General features: G+C 40.1%; 1 protein-coding gene across 2 annotated transcripts in view; it reads right to left on the minus strand.

Moving 5' to 3' along the window:
* The window catches only part of TWN2 (valyl-tRNA synthetase / valine-tRNA ligase (VALRS)), a 169,857-nt gene that overhangs the window by 57,542 nt on the left and 94,122 nt on the right, over positions 1 to 18,193 (minus strand). For both annotated transcript variants that reach the window (XM_087699063.1, XM_087699072.1), the window contains 6 exons: positions 9,599 to 9,671; positions 9,333 to 9,398; positions 7,004 to 7,087; positions 6,654 to 6,731; positions 6,487 to 6,570; positions 5,890 to 5,969 (listed from right to left, as the gene is read on the minus strand). In XM_087699063.1, the coding sequence (XP_087555189.1) occupies positions 5,890 to 5,969; positions 6,487 to 6,570; positions 6,654 to 6,731; positions 7,004 to 7,087; positions 9,333 to 9,398; positions 9,599 to 9,671 (465 nt within the window). The remainder of the gene's footprint in view (positions 1 to 5,889; positions 5,970 to 6,486; positions 6,571 to 6,653; positions 6,732 to 7,003; positions 7,088 to 9,332; positions 9,399 to 9,598; positions 9,672 to 18,193) is intronic.

Genomic DNA, 18,193 nt, shown 5'->3' on the forward strand with positions numbered 1-18,193 from the left:
TGACTGCAAATATTCTACTGTATTATCATGTCCTATACACAAATATCCATCTTCAAGACCAAAGCTTAGATTGATGCTTTCCTATCCATGGCAATGGAGTTTCTTAATAGTTCACTAAGAAACATGCGAGTGTTTGACCACTAGCAATGAAAAGGTTCCGTCTCTGAAATCGCATGGTGGCTTGAATACTTCAGACATTCACTTTTAAAAAATGGGCTTTGTTGCAGAAATTAACCAATGGACAGGAACCTTGGTCTAAATGTTGGCTTCATTGCACACAAAACCTTGCAGAAACACACCTAGTAGCAATCATAATTTATCCTTGCAATGGATTGGATGCCATTTTCAATGTTCCATTTCTATATGCCCTTTTTGCCATAAAACTGGTTGGTAGTTGGAAAGAAGGCCTTTCTCACATCAAATAGAGCAGTAACACTCATTCAGAAAATTAACTTTGCATGCAGAACTTTCATTGAACCAAAGTTTATTTATCCTCAATTGGCTGTCATTGTACTTAGAACGGCTCATTTTTCGGCAATAAGAGGCATTTTTAGAGTAACTAGTATTCTTCCTTCCTTATCAACTTAGGAAATTGGCTAGAATACTTTCAACATTCACTGCATGTAAAAATTACACGGTGCAGCGAACAGAATCTGAGAAAGAGAGAGAGAGCACACAACAGATAAGAGCCGAATTTTTTAAAAATTTTATTTAGCTCCAAACAACTGATACAAAGATGGCTCTGTCCACCCGCCCGCTTCCATAGTGAAGCTTAGATGGCGATCTAGACAGAAGATAGGTGAAGAGCTTAAGGCTAGCTGAAACAACTCTGACTAGGTGAAAGACAAATGATGGATGGCTGTGAAGGGGTTTAGCTTTTATAACCCGTAAAAGCAGTTAGGTCGAACTAACTGACATACCATATGAGCCTCCACTAGTCGGCCAGGGAATATTCCCTTTATCGTCGGGCCGGGGGCGATGCCACTAGACCGCAAAATAGGGGCTCTTGATAGCTCCCTTACCCCGCAACTCAATGCAATGTGCCTCGAGTTGCTAACAGCTTAACTACTCCATCTAACCCAAAGATTAGACCCACAATGGTCACCTTTTTGCCATTCAGTTACATAGACCCCGTCTAACATACAAGTCAGGACTCAACCAATATCCCAGTTCACATATCGCTTCTCCTCATAATCGGGGTCTTACAACTTTGAGCACCATGGATCATTGATGGCACTTTATGAGCGTGGGGCATTGAGCATATCTAACACTTCACACAAATTGGCTTTGTTGCAGAAATTACCTGATGGACAACAACCTTGGACTAAAATGTTGGCTTCATTGCACACACAACCTTGCCCCAACATGCCTAGTGGAAATTATAATTTATTCTTGCAGGGGATTGGATGCCATTTTCAAGGCTCCATTTCCATATGTCCTTTAGCCATAATATCCGTTAGTTGTTGGAAAGACGATTGTTCTCACATCAAATAGAGTAGTAAGACTTTTCAGAAAATTCACTTTGCATTCGGAGGTTCCATTGGACCAAAGTTTAGTTATCCTCAATTGGCTGTCATTGTACTTAGAAAGGCTCACTTTTTGGTAATAAGAGGCATTCTTAGAGTCACTAATGTTCTTCCTTCCTTCCCAAGTTACAGTTATAATGTTTTCCAAATCTCAAAGGCCGTAGAATCTAGGTCATACCTATAGGCCTCTTTGGAACTCAATTCAGATACGCTCCAGGCTTTTCAGCTGGTTTCTCCTTTGGAAATTGTTGATACACCACACAACTAGATCATCTCATATGATAGAACACACTATCCTTCTGAAAATATAACACCAACGATTGTATGCTAATCTACAAGCAGAGCCTTCAATAGCATAGCATACCAATTTCCCCCTACATCATACAAATTCTCTTGCTACCTGGTATTACAAACTGTCTAAAATTCAGGCCAGCAAGTTGCCACTTACAAAGAGACTTTTCTTTTGGAGATGTATGATTGGTGTTGTTTTGTCTCCTTTTGTGCTTGACATCAGCAAGATTACTTGTCATAAATGTGGTGCTTTACATGAACCCTCTGCACACAAACTCTGTTTTCTTCCTATTCAATTTGGCAAATTCATCTAGCTTTTGGATCCTCGTACTCACATTGAGGCGTTATGCTACTTTTCTTTCCTGGGTGAATTTTTGGACACTTCATACAATATGGAAACTCTACAAAACCCTTGCATATTTGACTGCAAATATACCTCTCTATTATAATGTTCCATACACAAATATCCATCTTCCGGACCAAAGCTGAGATTGATGCTTTCCTATCCATGGCAATGGAGTTTCTTAAGAATTAACTAAGAAACATCAGTGTTTGATCACTAGCTATGGAAAGGTTTGGTCTCCGAAATCGCATGGTGGCTTGAATACTTTAGACATTCACTTCACACAAATTGGCTTTGTTGCAGAAATTAGCCGATGGACAGCAACCTTGGACTACAATGTTGGCCTGTTGCACAAACAAGCTTGCACAGACACGCCTAGTGAAAATCATAATTTATTCTTGCAAGGGATTGGATGCCATTTTCAAGACTCCATTTCTATATGTCCTTTTGCTATAGACATGCTTGGTAAATAGAAAACAAGCCCTTTCTCACATCAAATAGAGTAGCAAGACACATTTACAAAATCCACTTTGCATTGAGAGTTAACATTGGCCAAGTTTCTTTACCGTTTTGTGGCTGTTTTTGAACTTAGAAAGGCTCACTTTTTGACAATAAGAGGCATTTTTAGCGTGACTAATGTTCTTCCTTCTCAAGTGACAGTTATAACATTTTCCAAAGTTCAAAGGACGTACAATCAAGGTCATCATTATAGGCCTCTTTACAACTCCATTTGGAATATGCTTGAGCCTTTTCAGTCGGTTTCTCTTTTGGAAATTGTTGATACATTACATGACCAGAGCATTTCATATGATAGAACACACTATTCTTCTCATAATATAACACGCAAAGATTGTATGCTAATCTACAAGCAGAGCCTTCAATTGCATAACATACCAATTCCTTTCTACATCATACAAATTCTCTAGCTACCTGATAGGAAAAACTTCCTAAACTTTGGGCCAGCAAAAGGTCACTTAAAAACAGACTTTTCCTTTGGAGATGTATGATCAATGTTCTTTTGTCTCCTGTGCTTCACATCAGCAAGATTACTTGTTATAGATGTGGTACCTTACATGAATCCTCTGCACACAAACTCTGTTTTCTTCTCTTTGATTTGGCAAGTTCTTCTAGCTTTTGGATGCTTCGTAGTCATATTGAAGCCTTATACTACTTTCTTTTCTCAGGTGCGCTTTTGGACACTTTGAACAATATGGAAACTCTACAGAACTCTTGCATATTTGACTGGAAATATTCTACTCTATTACAATGTTCTATACACAAATATCGATCTTCAGGACCAAAGCTGAGACTGATGCTTTCCTATCCATGCAATGCAGCTTCTTAATAATTAACTAAGAAACATATGAGTTTTTGGTCACTAGCTATGGAAAGGTCCCGTCTCTGAAACCACATGGTGGCTTGAATACTTTGGACATCCACTTCACACAAATCGGCTTTGCTGCAGAAATTAGCCAATGGAAAGCAACCTTGGACTAAAATGATGGCTTCACTGCCCACACAACCTTGCACAAACACGCTTAGTGGCAATCATAATTTATCCTCGCAGGTATTGCTTTCCATTTCTATAATTCTTTTTGCTGTAAAATTGGTTGGTAGTTGGAAAAGCAGCCCTTTCTCACTTCAAATGGAGTAGCAAGACTCATTCAGAAATTCACTTTGCATTCAGAGTTTACATTAGACCCAAGTTTCTTTATCCTCTTGTGGATGTTGTTGAACTTACAAAGGCTCATTTTGTGGCAATGAGAGGCATTTTTAGAGTGACTAATGTTCTTTTTACTCAATTGATAGTTATAACATTTTCCAAAGCTCAAAGGACGTACAATATAGGTCATCACTAATGCCTCTTTGGAACTTGAGTTAAAATATGCCCAAAACTTTTCAGCCAGTTTCTCTATCGGAAATTGTTGTTACATTTTACAACCAAAGCAATTCATACAATAGAGAACACTATTCTTCTCATAATATAAAACCTTATGATTGTATACTAATCTACAAGAGGAGCCTTCGATAGCATAACATAATAATTCCCTTCTACATCATATAAATTCTCTTGCTGCCTGGCATCACAAACTTGCCACTTACAAAGAAACTTTTCTTATGTAGATGTATAATTGATAGTCATAGATGTGCTGCTTTATATGAATGCTCTGCACACACACTTTGTTTTCTTCCTTTTGGATTCAGCAAGTTCTTTTAGCTTTTGAAGTCTTATGCTATTTTTTCTTGGGTGCACTTTTGGACGCTTTGGATGATATGGACACTCTACAACCTGGTTATTTTTAAGTTTACTATTTCTAAACACTATGCTTATGTGTGACAATAGCTATTGATGTAATCAGGCACACAGGTGTTTGTGACAGACAGAGAGAGAGAGAAATTGTTATGCAATTCTATCTCAACTCAGTGATACTTGATTGTGTTGTGTAAAGGATGTCAATAAGGATTGTGTGTGTGTGTGTGTGTGTGTGTGAGAGATGTGAGAAAGAGACAGAAGGTTAGCAGGTGTTTCCCTTCCTCTTGTTTTGTTGTCGAAACATTTCCCCCAGCTATCTCCTTCAACCCCGAATATGTTTCCCCCCATTTCCCGAGGCCGAAATATTCCCCCCCGTCCAACAACACATTACAAGATTTTCCAAAACCATTTCCACCTGTTTAGGGGGCCATTTCAAGTAACTATCAAGTGTGCAATGTTTAGAAAATGGACAACAGTTTCCAAAGGAATTATTTGTTTGTGCATGAGTGTGAATTTTTGTTTCTTTCCTCTGGGGGGTTGTCTAGATCTTTATCCCCTGTCTAAGAACTGCCACCCCTCTGATAATCCCCGCTCCATGCACAAAAATTGCCTCATTTGCCCCTGGGTAGGCATCCCTCCAAATACTGATAAAAACGACAGGGCTTGCCTCCCACACTGCAAAGTAAATATGCTTGAACCCATCACATCAAGGGCACCCAATTTCCAAAAAGGTACTACCAAGTTTCTTAGGGCCCTCGTGGAGCAGAAGCTAAACTATGCACCTGACATCAGACCGCTAACCAGCAACTTGCCAATCAGGACCTAACTCTGATATTTGTGGTCAATGATCACTAAACGACTCTCCAATTCATGGAATTTTTGCTTAGAGGTCCATCAAACAGCCCTAATTAGACCATAAGAAACTCTAAACCCAGAGCCACAACTATGCTGTACATGTCACCAACAAGCACCATTAGGAAGCAATGTACTAAGCCATGCCTTGGACAACCTGGTTGAAGACCAAAGCCTACTAGTTTCAGTCAGAGGTGGGGCCGTGCGCCCATGCACCTGCATCTGTCCAATGGGACCAATTCATTGTGCAAACTGTCGAGCAGCCATTATCTGACTATCTGCCCTGTGCCCACCGTTCTGAAAACAAGGTGGACTCCCCAATCTGTACTACAATCAGGATTTGTGAGAAAACAAACTGGCTTGTGCAAGTTGATTGCCAACTCGCCATCATGCAAAACACATCCACGGCTGTATCGTCTGTCTCAGCCACTACATTATTTGCAAAAGGAAAAAAAAAACCTTGCACTTTCTGATTGTTTAGAAACTCAAGCAAAATAATTTCCACTCCTCCAAATAGTCCAATTCTCTATATGAATCTTGGAACAGATTATCATCTGGCATATCATTGTGCTAATTGACCCCCTATTTGCTTCATTAAATTTCAAGAGAGGAAATGTGATTACCTGTAAATCAAACCTTCACGATGAAGGCGGACAAATGCCTCAATAACTGCCATTGACCTCCTTGCATCCATTGTAAAGCACTGACAGGGACCAGTTCCGAAGCAAAGGCATTATGTTAACTGAAAGGTATACTAGAAGTGTGCAACTGAATCACAGATCTATCTGACAATATTCACTAACAGCACACGGAACTAACATTGTTGCCTGAGACAAATCAATGCAAATCAGGGACATGAAAGATATACAAAACTTGCATGCCTCAATTATTGGAAATTGAAGGAAACAACAGACACATGAAGGGAAGACAACAAACAGATCAGCACCACAACAATACGATCATCCCTACCTCAGCCACATGAATAGGCAAATCTCTTCATCAAATATCATTCAATAAATTCGTTCATCTCTTCAAAGTGATACAAAAAGCAGTTACACAAGCATACAACCATGCCTGGTTCAGCCACAAGCAAAGAAAATGCAGGCATAGATCAGCCCATCCAAAGACAATTAAAAAAAGAAAACATTACCAATCAAGGTATCTGCAGAATCCCAAAATTTTCTGGAACAGAGAGAGACCAGAGGTCGTGAGAGACTTACTTCTCGAGACCAATCAAGTGACGCCCCAACTCTCCTAAGTTGCTTACAAATTCTTCCACCATAATCTTCCTTCCATTTCCACACCTGCTTCAAGTAGCCTCTTTGGCTATCAACTCTACCCTCTGCAGGTTCTTGAGGATTTTATTGATGATAAAAGGAAAACCAACCTGTTCAACAAACTTTTCTCTGCCAAGGTCATGCCTAGTCAGGCCCTTCTCATTCATTAGCTTTTTCTCTACTACTACCTACAGAAATGGCAGGATCTTAATCAGTATTAGCATTAACATAGTCAATGACAACCCAACACCAATATGACCTATATCATGTGCCAAAAGCAAAGAAAAATCAATACTGTCAGCTGAGAATCTGGCTCTCCAAGATATACATTACAAAGGACAAGTTGGCAATATAAAAGAACACAGTGCAAGTAGGTGGAACCCCTCGCTGAAAACTAATGTATGACACAAACCATCAACTCAGTGACAACATGTACACAGCAAGAAATGCAGCAGCAGACCTGTGTTGCAATGCCTGCATGATCAACCCCTGGAACCCAAAGGGTATTGAAACCCCTCATTCGATGCCATCTTACTATCGCATCCTGCATTACACTCAGAAACAGCAGACTGATAAGTTCTCCTTGATAAACAGAACCTTCATCAGCACACATGCAAGCTGGAGTAAGAGGCAATCAAACATTAACTTGTCAATGGAACCTACCCAGACATTCATCCAACCCTCTATTCATCTACGAATCTATGCAACCCTTTTTCCTTGAACAATATATGTCCTATTACTTTATAGAAGCCCTAAAAGGGACCCCCCCTCACTCTCGTGTGTCAACAGCTGTAGACAATAGGTGTGATGCACGCTAACTTGAAATAGGCTTTGCATTGTTTGCTGCCTAAAATACCAGCACTATTGGAGTCAAAACGATTGAAACACATTTCTCTAATGCAATCCTTGCATAATATATTCACTAAAGGTTTTGGAGAACGCTTACAAAAATAATTCTGGCATTGATTACCTGCAAGACTAAGGTTTTATAAAGATTTGGAATATGTTTCATATTTCCTCCATACCTTGAAAATCCAATTTCAAAGCAAAAGGTCATAATATTTGCATATTTTCCTTGACAATATGGAAAGAAAGCAATACCTTGAAAATCTGATTTCCCAGCAAAAAAGACTTCTGAGGGAATTCAACAGGGCAGGTATAAAAGTACTTACTGTTTTCTTCAGAGAAAATAAATTTCTATTAATAAGACCTCAAAGAAAATCCCCCAAAGGTAAAATATAAAGTACAAAAAACACAGTAGAAAGTAGCTAAGTACTTCAAAAATACAATGCTTGTTTGAAAAACCAATGTGGTGGACAATAATGCCAGACCATCTGAGGGGCTAAGTTATAGAAGGTGCCAGAATCCCAGGTCCACAAGAAGGCGCTGAATCTCATCACCATGGTGAGAAACCTATGGATAATTAATTTGCAGGCTTCATGGCCATCAAATTCAAACCTGGAAGAAGGCTCACTTGCATTTTGTGTCCATAAATTAGAAAGACAAGATGATACATTACATTTGATCATAAACCAACACTCAGAGCTATCATAGATAAGGGGAGAACACATGGACAGAGAATCTACCATTGCATAACTAAATGCCAAGCTCAAGAGGAGGTTCTAGGACATTAAAACTAAACCCAAAGGTGTAATATACCATTCTGAACCTGGCATGGTTCTTGGAGCTGATCATGCAGATGACTCAAACTTAAGGGTTGTGAAGTCATCGTCCTATTTAATCCAAGCTGCTGGACATCACCCTGTCCATCTGCATGTTTCTTCTCCTGTTAATCTGCTTTTCTAAATGATTTCTGTATGCTATAGCCCTTTTTAATTTGGGAAAAGGGTACAAGAAATTTTGTTTTCAAATTGAAACTTCGAAAGCATGGCAGATCTATCCCTAACAAATTACCACCTTTATAAACCAGTTTTCTGTCTTATTCAATGACGACAATCAGCATGCCTTCATAGAATGCTCTATAGAAAAACTCAGTAGTGTTAAACCTTCAGTACACTGGGAAACTCTTCAACTTTTGAAAATAGAACCATCTTTGCTTTATCGGCATTGCTGGATCATTCCTTGAATTACCCAGTTGTTGAACCATAGATGATTGCAAGATTACTATGTATGTTAATAGAAAGTTGCCTTTGCCTTGCAGAATGCATACAAGGTAAGCTATCACTTCACTAGATATCACATCATAGAGAGACTCTTTTAAAGAAAACTTAACAGTGAAGATGCACATTTCTGGCTCCATTACCATTATGCTTGGTGAATTACTTATTTAACAAAATACAAGTATGCAATCCATACACATGCATGAAGAGATTATCTGCTCTTGTAAACAGAGTCACCAACATCCTGAGGAACAGAGAAGTGATATTTGCATTTACAGGCTGGCTGTTATAATCTGTAACTGCCTCATGGGCAAGGCCCAGGCCATCAACCAAAAAGGAATGCCACCAGATGCTCACTGTATACCTTTGAAACACTTAATCTCCTTTGAAGAAATTAATGTTAATTGTAACAAGCCAGCAAACAAATTGTCTAAAGATATGCATCCCTAGGCATGAACAAATCTCAGCATTAGGAAGATAATATGTAGCAAATTTTGGTTGACACGAAAACACTCAGCCAATCCTCTCATAAGATGTACAAATGTCTATACACATGCAAGTCAAAATATTTACAAACAACACAAGGCACTACCACCATCACAGCTAGGGGTATTGATGTTGATTTATTTTCTTTTCAAAAATATAAAAGTATAGTTCAAGAACACTAACCTCAACTGCACAAGTAAGACCATGTCCAATGTGTAATGCACCTGTCACATTAGGTGGTGGTATAACCTATAATAGAAAAACGTATGAGACCAGGGAAGGTTTTACTAAAAGCTGGTGGAAATTGTAAATATAGTGACACCACACAGAAACAGCTTTAGCTTCCTACAATTCATGAGGGTAAAAGGAGCAAGAGAAATGAAAACAGAAAAACAAGTGTATCCTAAAAAGGTAAGATGCAACCCACAAAAAATAAAATGCGGACTCACTATAACAAAAGGTGGTTTCTTGCTTAGGGCATCCGCAACAAAAAAACCTGCTTTCTCCCACCATTCATACCACCTGAAGGAAAGAAACATCAAAAGATCAATACCACCTGAAGGAAAACAACATCAAAAGATCAACAATGCAGCATAGGCTCCTAACATGAAGCAAATATATCAGGTCCAAATAAAGTCCCTGAATTAAATAGACAATCATCTTGTGACAGCCTGTTGATGCTGACGTTCTTATTTTGATGAAATAAAATTTCCTTCTAAAATCTTCTTAGTAATAATCATCAGTAAGATTAAAATAGTACAAAAATCCAGGCACATGACACAATCTACGCATGGGGAATAGAAATCTGCAGCTGACTGATCTCCAAAGAGAACAAGTACAACACCTCACAAGAAAGCCAGGGCCCACAAATACAACACCTCACAAGAAAACCAGGGCCCACTCAGGCAGTATACATTGCAAAACCCTGTGACAAATCTCTTAGTGAAATAAGGTGCTAGAATCCCAACTTCCTTTCGTCTCCTCAACCACTCTGGATCTCCTTACAAACTCTCCCATCTATGTCTAACAACGTGAATAATCTCTGTCCAGGCACACTAGGATGGTCTGGGCCGGTGCTATGGGACGCCAGCTCTTGGAACATTATCATAACTCCACTTGCAGCATACTTCAGGGAAAGAGGGAAACAGAAATGCCACATCATCATCCACCCCCCTCCCAAGGTCAAAGATTCTGGAGAGAGAGAGAGAGAGAGAGAGAGAGAGAGAGAGAGAGACAGAAGCGATGGTGACCCTTCGTGCCCCTCCCTGCACAGCGAATTGAACTCAGCCCCTTGCCCTGGCCTTCTCGCACAACCAGCATCAAGTCCACAGCCCTGAGCAACTCGGCTCGGTCCCCTTATGTGCAACGCTGAAGCAAAGAGAGAAAGAAAGAAAGAAAGTTATATTAGCGTCTACGAAAGGCCAAGTTGGCCTATGAGACCAAAACGTTACATACAAAATGTGTGGGAAACTCTCCAAGTCCCAATAAAGCTACCATCTAATGCTATGATAAACTAATTGAGTGGGTACAAAATGGTATATAGGCTGGGTACAATTCATATGTGTTCCAAGTATGGTGTGGAGCTGCTCATGGAGCTTGGTCATCCTAAAATGTCCCGCATGGGTCTATCTAACATCAAGAGGCTGAATCCGTAGGGCAAGGCCCTCCGGTGGCAGCGTAGTATCCCTTGTATCCTCGACATGTGCCTCCTGCGGGGGCGGGGGCCGGTTCGGCATGGGCGCCGGGCTTTGCTTCTTGCCATGGCTATAGCTAGGGTGGTCCCCCGCGGCCAGGAGGGAGAGAGAGAGAGAGAGAGAGAGAGAGAGAGAGAGAGATTCACCGAAAGAGCTTGTGATGATGCTCTGTGTGTGCTCCGGCCCGGCATCCCCCAACTGAAGCACTAAGGTCGTGCTGCCTTGGGATTTGAAGCTCATCACTGGAATATCCTGCGGGCTGCCCAACAACCTGCATGCTGGTCTGTCCTTGCAGTTCAGGCATCCACATTTGCAGTGACCTGTGTTTTCCATCGCACCCAGACAGCAGACTGAAGAAGATGTCGTAATCATAAAGCATCAGTTTTCCATTTCGAGACTGCAGAGACCAGAATTCAGGGCCATCACAGTGACCTGAAGATCAGTGATACTGAATTGCAGTCCCTGCAGTTTGTGCCTGCCATCAAGGCCCCTTCAGCACACACGAAACAGAGGTCTTTGCCTACACCTGTTGCCCTGCACGCAGGAGCAGAAAAGAGAGAGAGAGAGAGAGAGAGAGAGAGAGAGAGAGAGATTCTGCGCAGAACTTATAAAGGTTGAGCTTTATTATGGCTAATATGCAGGTGTAAAATGGTATTGATGTGGCCTTTCTTGACCAACATATTGGGCATGCGGATGAGAAAGAATTGGCTGAGGATTCTAGGCAGTTCATGGAAGGGGACGAGATGGGAAAACGCCGTAAGATGACGGTTGATGAACCAATTTTGTGTGCTCCAGATTTGCTTGAGCAAGATGTTCGAGCAAGATGTTCGTGTTTCTTGCTCACACACTGATGTGTCTTTCCAGTTCATGTTTGCCACTGCCAGCAATCTTATGTTGGATAATGTTAATGCCAATGATGGTAAAACGAGCTCTTTACCGGAAGCGGATCATCTAGTTGCTATCATGGAAACTGACCTGGTTTTACAGCAGATCGCTGCCTTTCTTGAGAGGGCAGGCCATCTTTTATTTTATGGGCAAAACTCCTTTGATTTCTAGGATTCGTGCGTGGCTGCAGTCCATGCTTGTGAGTGTTGATGCGCGTCATGATGATGTTTTTGGGCAAGTGCAGGCCCCACTCATGGAAGAGAGTTATTGTGACATTAATGTGACATTAAAAGTGATATTTAATGTCACATTAAGGTCATAAGTGTGGAATGTGACATTAAAAGGGATATTTAATGTTACAATAAGGTAAATTTAGGGGAACGTGCACGAGCATGACCGTCCGGGCTCTTGGGCGCCCGAACGGGGTTAAGGGGAGCCTAGAAAGTAAAGGAGTCCAAGAATAGTAGGACTCCAGCAAGTTGACGGCTGGCAAAAAGATAAGCTTGAGGGCCAGCACTTATCTAGGCGTGGCTGGGAGGATGAACTGTCTCGTGCTTCCATCAGTTTCAAGAAATCTGTCCCCGTAATCTAACATTGGTATCAGAGCCGGTAGCCGTAAGGATTCCTGAAGGTCTCAACAGAAGAACAGTGACGAATGTGAAGAAGAACGGAAGCCAGTCGTGAAGAAGAACGGAAGGCCAGAAGCGTCCCGTCCCGTCGCATCTTCACGACACTTAGTTCTAGATGGTCACGCGATCTGACATGGCACTTCTGCCCTGCCCCGTCACGTAAGAAAACGGGCCGTCACTTCTGTCCGGTCCGTCGCGTGAGAAAACGGGCCGTGAAGAGAAATAAAAAGGGAGAAGCCACGTCACGTCACATAAAGGTGACCCGTCATGTTACGGGCAGAAACGGGCAGAAACATAAAAAAAAAACGTAAGGACCAGGGTCGCGAAGACTAACCAAACCAGGCGGGGAGTCGCCAGCATTCGCGGGGACCAACCAGATTAGATGTGAAGCTGCCAGCAACCGCGAGAACTAGATCAGAAGTGGAGCCGCCAGTATCAGATTGCTGTTCACGGATAGGACTGCTCCTGAGACGGATAAGACTGCGACTGCTGTGAGACAAGCAGAAAATTTCATACACAACTGAAGCTACAGCCTTCATACATAACTAAAGCCACAGCCTGCCATTAAAAATCAAGGAAGTATTTTATCTTGTATGCAAATTTCTTATTTTTGCTTTCCAATTCTAGTGTATTAATGGCAGAAAAAGGGAAAGAAAGGGTAATGGAAAGTTCTAGTTCCGGGGATCAACCTATGGCAGATCCCCATGAACCAGACATACAAGAAGAACAATGGGAAGAATTTTTTGCCACGAGAGAGCAATTTGATGATCTTTCTGCTCGTGTGCAAACTCAGGGGGTTCAAATGGAGTTTTTAACTCAAACACTTACTGAAATAAAATCTCAACTAACTTTATTGTTGGAAAGAGATAAAAATAAGATAGAAACCTCGGATGTCCCATCTTCATCAAAAGATTTAGATGTGACTATGCGAGATCCTAAGGAACCCCAAACCTACCATAAATTGAGGAATAATCCAGTTTTAAAGGATATGAAACCACCTCAATTTTACGGGGAGGAAAAAGATAGAAATAAAGATACAATCTTTAATTTCCTCCAAAAATGGGAAGATTTACATAAATTAAAAAATACCCCACCACATCTCCAAGCACTGGAGGCCAGTTTAACATTGGGGCCCAAAGCATATAAGTGGTGGCGAACTTTAAAGGAGGTGAATAAAATACCTGAAACTTGGGCTCAATTTGAATCTGTCTTTTTAAAAGAATTTCTTCCTGAAAATGAAATGGAAAGAAATTGGGAAGATTGGGATTATGTCAGACAAAAGGGACGGCCCCTACTGACATATCTGGAGGAATATCGTGAGATAATCCTCAAACTGGAAGAAATTGATGAATTCCAAAAAACAAGAGGATTCATTAGGGGACTGGATAAAGCCTGTAAAAAGGAAGTAAAACGGAGTTTACCTAAGACGCTTGAAGAGGCAATTAAATTTGCATTAATTTATGAAGATAGTACACGTCCAGGTACACTCACCAGTCTCACTGATATGGAGCCCAAGTCTAAGGAATTAGAAACCTCAAAATTTGTGGGCAAATTTAAAAGAAAAATGCCATTTTTCAAGGGTAAAAAACAACCTTTTGAAAAGAAACCATATATGAGGCCAAAGCTAAGTCCTGATGACTTTGATAAGGCCAAAAAAAAAAATTGTGTTTTAATTGCCTATCCCCTAGCCATGCTGCTTGGAATTGCCCTCAAAAGAAAAAGGGGAAAGACAAAGGAAAGGACAAGGGCAAGGGAAAAGAAAAACAAATCCATGTAGTGCAGACCTTAGAATTAAAGGGCCATGAAAAGTATAAATCTTTAGAGGTCTTGCACAAGGATATACAACATAAGTGTTGTATGTCAACTTCTTTGTGGCAGCCTACTTTTGGGCCACATGATTTACTTAGAGTACATGGATTGATAGCTGGAAAACGGGTTAGAGTCATGATTGATGACTCTGCCACACATAATTTTATAAATTATGGACTTGTCAAAAAATTAAAACTTCCCCAACAAAACAGTGAGCATCAATACATTGTGCGTATGATGCAAGGCCAAGACAATAAAATATGGGATACAATGGTATCCAATTTGGAAATCGAGATTCAAGGATATAAAGATAAGCTTGATTTCCAAATAATGAATATGGAAAGAGCTGATATTGCTCTGGGGAGGGAGTGGCTATGGGGATTGGAACCATCCTCAAAATGTAGCTGTCACCATAATACACTGGAATTTGAAAGGGATGGTAAGACTTTTGTCATTCAAGGTGAACATGAAGTATCTGATAATCCTTTGCTGTGTTCTACTGAAGTTCAAAAGCTGATAAAGAAGGAAGTTTGTGAGGTATATATGTTATGGTCTCTTCCTGTACAGAATACTTTTACTTTCTGTAATATAAAGCAACAATTTTCTTATGTTTGCGAATTGAATGTAAATAATGAATTGAACAGTTTGTTAGATAATTTTAAAGATGTGTTTCCTTCTGATTTACCTAGTAGCCTTCCACCAGATAGGGGTGAAATAAATCACCCAATTGACATAGATAAGGATACACACCCAATTTCAAAACCACCGTATAGGTTAAGTGAAACACAGCATCAAGAAGTTGAGAGACAAATTAAGGATTACCTGGATAAAGGATTTATTCAACCTAGTAATTCACCTTGGGCTTCACCAATTTTATTGGTAAAGAAAAAAGATGGTTCTATGCGACTTTGTGTTGACTATAGAGCACTTAATAAAATAACGATGAAGAATAAATTTCCTATGCCCAGAATGGAAGATCTTTTTGATCAATTGCAAGGGGCAAAATTCTTCACAAAGTTAGACTTAAGATCAGGTTATCACCAAATAAGAATTAAGGCACAAGATATTTCCAAAACGGTATTTCGTACTAGATACGGGCATTATGATTTTTTGGTGATGCCTTTTGGTCTCACTAATGCACCAGCTACCTTTATGAAGCTGATGAATAGTGTTTTACGGCCCTATCTAGGACATTTTGTAGTAGTCTTTTTGGATGATATCTTGATCTTTAGTAAATCAAGAGAAGAACATTTGGAACACTTACAATTAGTATTCCAACTGTTAAGAACACATTCCCTTTATGCGAAGAAAACTAAATGTGAATTCTTTGCACAAGAGGTCAGATATTTAGGGCATATAATCTCGAAAGAGGAAATCAACATGGATCCAGAAAAAGTAAGAGCAATTATTGAATGGCCACCTCCACGGAACCTGGAAGAGCTGCAGATCTTCCTAGGTTTATCTGGATTTTATCGTAGATTCATTCGAGATTATGCCAAAATAGCTGTTTCAATGACAGACCAACTTAAAGGGAAAGGGAAAAGTTTTAATTGGGGAACAGACCAAAATGAAAGTTTTCAAAAACTTAAGGTAGCTATTGCTACAGCTCCAGTATTATTAATAGTGGATCCCAATAAACCATTTGTGGTTGAAGCTGATGCCAGTGATAAGGCAATAGGCGCGGTCTTATTACAAGAAGGTCGACCAGTTGCTTTTGAAAGCAAGAAATTAGATCGTGCAAAACAAAATTATTATGTTTATGAGAGGGAGCTGTATGCAATAATACATGCAATGAAGAAATGGAGGCACTATTTGTATGGTGCCAAACTTTTGATTTTATCGGATCATGAAAGCATTAAGTGGCTTAATGATCAACCAAATTTACATGGGCGTAAAGCCAGATGGGCCGAACTCCTCCAAGAGTTCGACTATGAAATAAGATATAGAAGAGGAAAGTATAATATAGTAGCTGATGCACTCAGCAGAATGCCCATCATTAATGAATTGAGTTTTACTCAGTTCACTTCCAGTTTGCTTGAATCTTTAAAAGGGAAATGCCAGGTTGATCCGGCATATTCCAACATATGGCAAGCAATAAAAAATGGGGATCCAAATGAAAATGCTTCTACTAAGAAAGGAATATCTGAGGATGTTCAACTAGGAAATGGAGCGTCAAGGGTTGCTCAAACTGGATTCAAGTGGAAGAATTTTACCATTGATAATGGTTATTTACTCTACAAGGGTAGGGTATGTGTCCCGAAAGATATAGAAATAAGGCGCCAGATACTCTTTGAGTGTCATGATACCTCTAGTGCGGGACATCCAGGAGTTAATAAGACTTATAGTCTTATTAAAAGGTAGTTCTATTGGCCTAGAATGAATAAGGACGTCCTTGACTATGTGGTCAAATGTAATAAATGCCAGGTTAATAAAACTGAAAAATTAAAAATGGGAGGACTTCTCCATCCATTAGAAATTCCTTCGGGAAAATGGGAGAGTATCTCCATGGATTTTATTGTTGCTCTACCTAGAACACAGAGGGGGCACGACTCTGTGTGGGTAATTGTGGATAGGTTAACCAAAATGGCTAGGTTTATTCCAACTTCAACTAATGTTAAAACACCAGAATTCGCTAGATTGTTCGTAGAGAACATATACCGATTGTATGGCCTTCCGACAAATATAGTTTCTGATCGGGATAGAAAATTTGATAGCCATTTTTGACGTGCGGTATTTAGGAAATTGGATACTAAACTTAGCATGAGTACGGCGGATCATCCGCAAACAGATGGGCAAACTGAAAGGGTTAACCAAATTCTTGAAGATATGCTTAGGGCATATGTAAGCAAAAGGCAAACTAATTGGGAAGAGTATTTACCGATAGCAGAGTTTGCATATAAAAGTGCCAAACACTCTTCCACTAGATATAGTCCATTTATGTTGATGTATGGGTTTCAGCCCAGAGCTCCTTTTGCAGTAGGACTGCATAAGGAAAAGGTTCAGGCAGCAAAGACTTTTAGGAGGATATGAATAGTATGTTAAAATTTGCTCAAGAAAATATTAAAAAGGCTCAAAGTCGAGCTAGAGCATATGCAGATCCTCACCGAAGAGACATCTCCTTTGAAGAAGGAGAATTGGTCTATCTTAAGGTGCCTGAACAAACTAAAACTATGAAAAAGGGACATTGTCCAAAGCTTTCACCAAGGTATTGTGGTCCTTTCATAATACTTAAAAGGGTGGGAGAATTGGCTTACAAGCTCCAACTACCTGCTGGTAGTAAAATACATCCAGTTTTTCATGTAAGCAAACTAAGGAAGAAGCTGGGTGATTTGGATAATCTAATCTTAAATGATGATATTGAGGAGTTATTCTATGACCAATCTAATCCACATGAACCAGAAAAAATATTAAATGTTCGTAATAGACGAACGAGGAATACTATTTATCAAGAATGTTTGGTTAAGTGGAAAGATTGTTCAGAGGAAAGCTCAACATGGGAGCGAGTAAGTACTTTAAAGAAAAGGTTTCCCGATTTACAGTTAGACCTTCCAAATATCGTTTTCGAGGACGAAACCGATTCTTAAGGGGAAGGAAATGTGACATTAATGTGACATTAAAAGTGATATTTAATGTCACATTAAGGTCATAAGTGTGGAATGTGACATTAAAAGGGATATTTAATGTTACAATAAGGTAAATTTAGGGGAACATGCACGAGCATGACCGTCCGGGCTCTTGGGCGCCCGAACGGGGTTAAGGGGAGCCTAGAAAGTAAGGGAGTCCAAGAATAGTAGGACTCCAGCAAGTTGACGGCTGGCAAAAAGATAAGCTTGAGGGCCAGCACTTATCTAGGCGTGGCTGGGAGGATGAACTGTCTCGTGCTTCCATCAGTTTCAAGAAATCTGTCCCCGTAATCTAACAGTTATGATGGACCAAGGGGGTTTCTTGAGGTCCTTCTTCATACTCCAGATGTGTGTGCTCGCATTATGCAACGTATTCCTTTGTTTATGGATGGTCAACCACTTTG

Source organism: Lygodium microphyllum, chromosome 2 (genome assembly GCF_053477565.2).
Source record: "Lygodium microphyllum isolate KBCC chromosome 2, Lygodium_microphyllum_v1.1.10, whole genome shotgun sequence".
Lineage (NCBI taxonomy): Eukaryota > Viridiplantae > Streptophyta > Polypodiopsida > Schizaeales > Lygodiaceae > Lygodium > Lygodium microphyllum.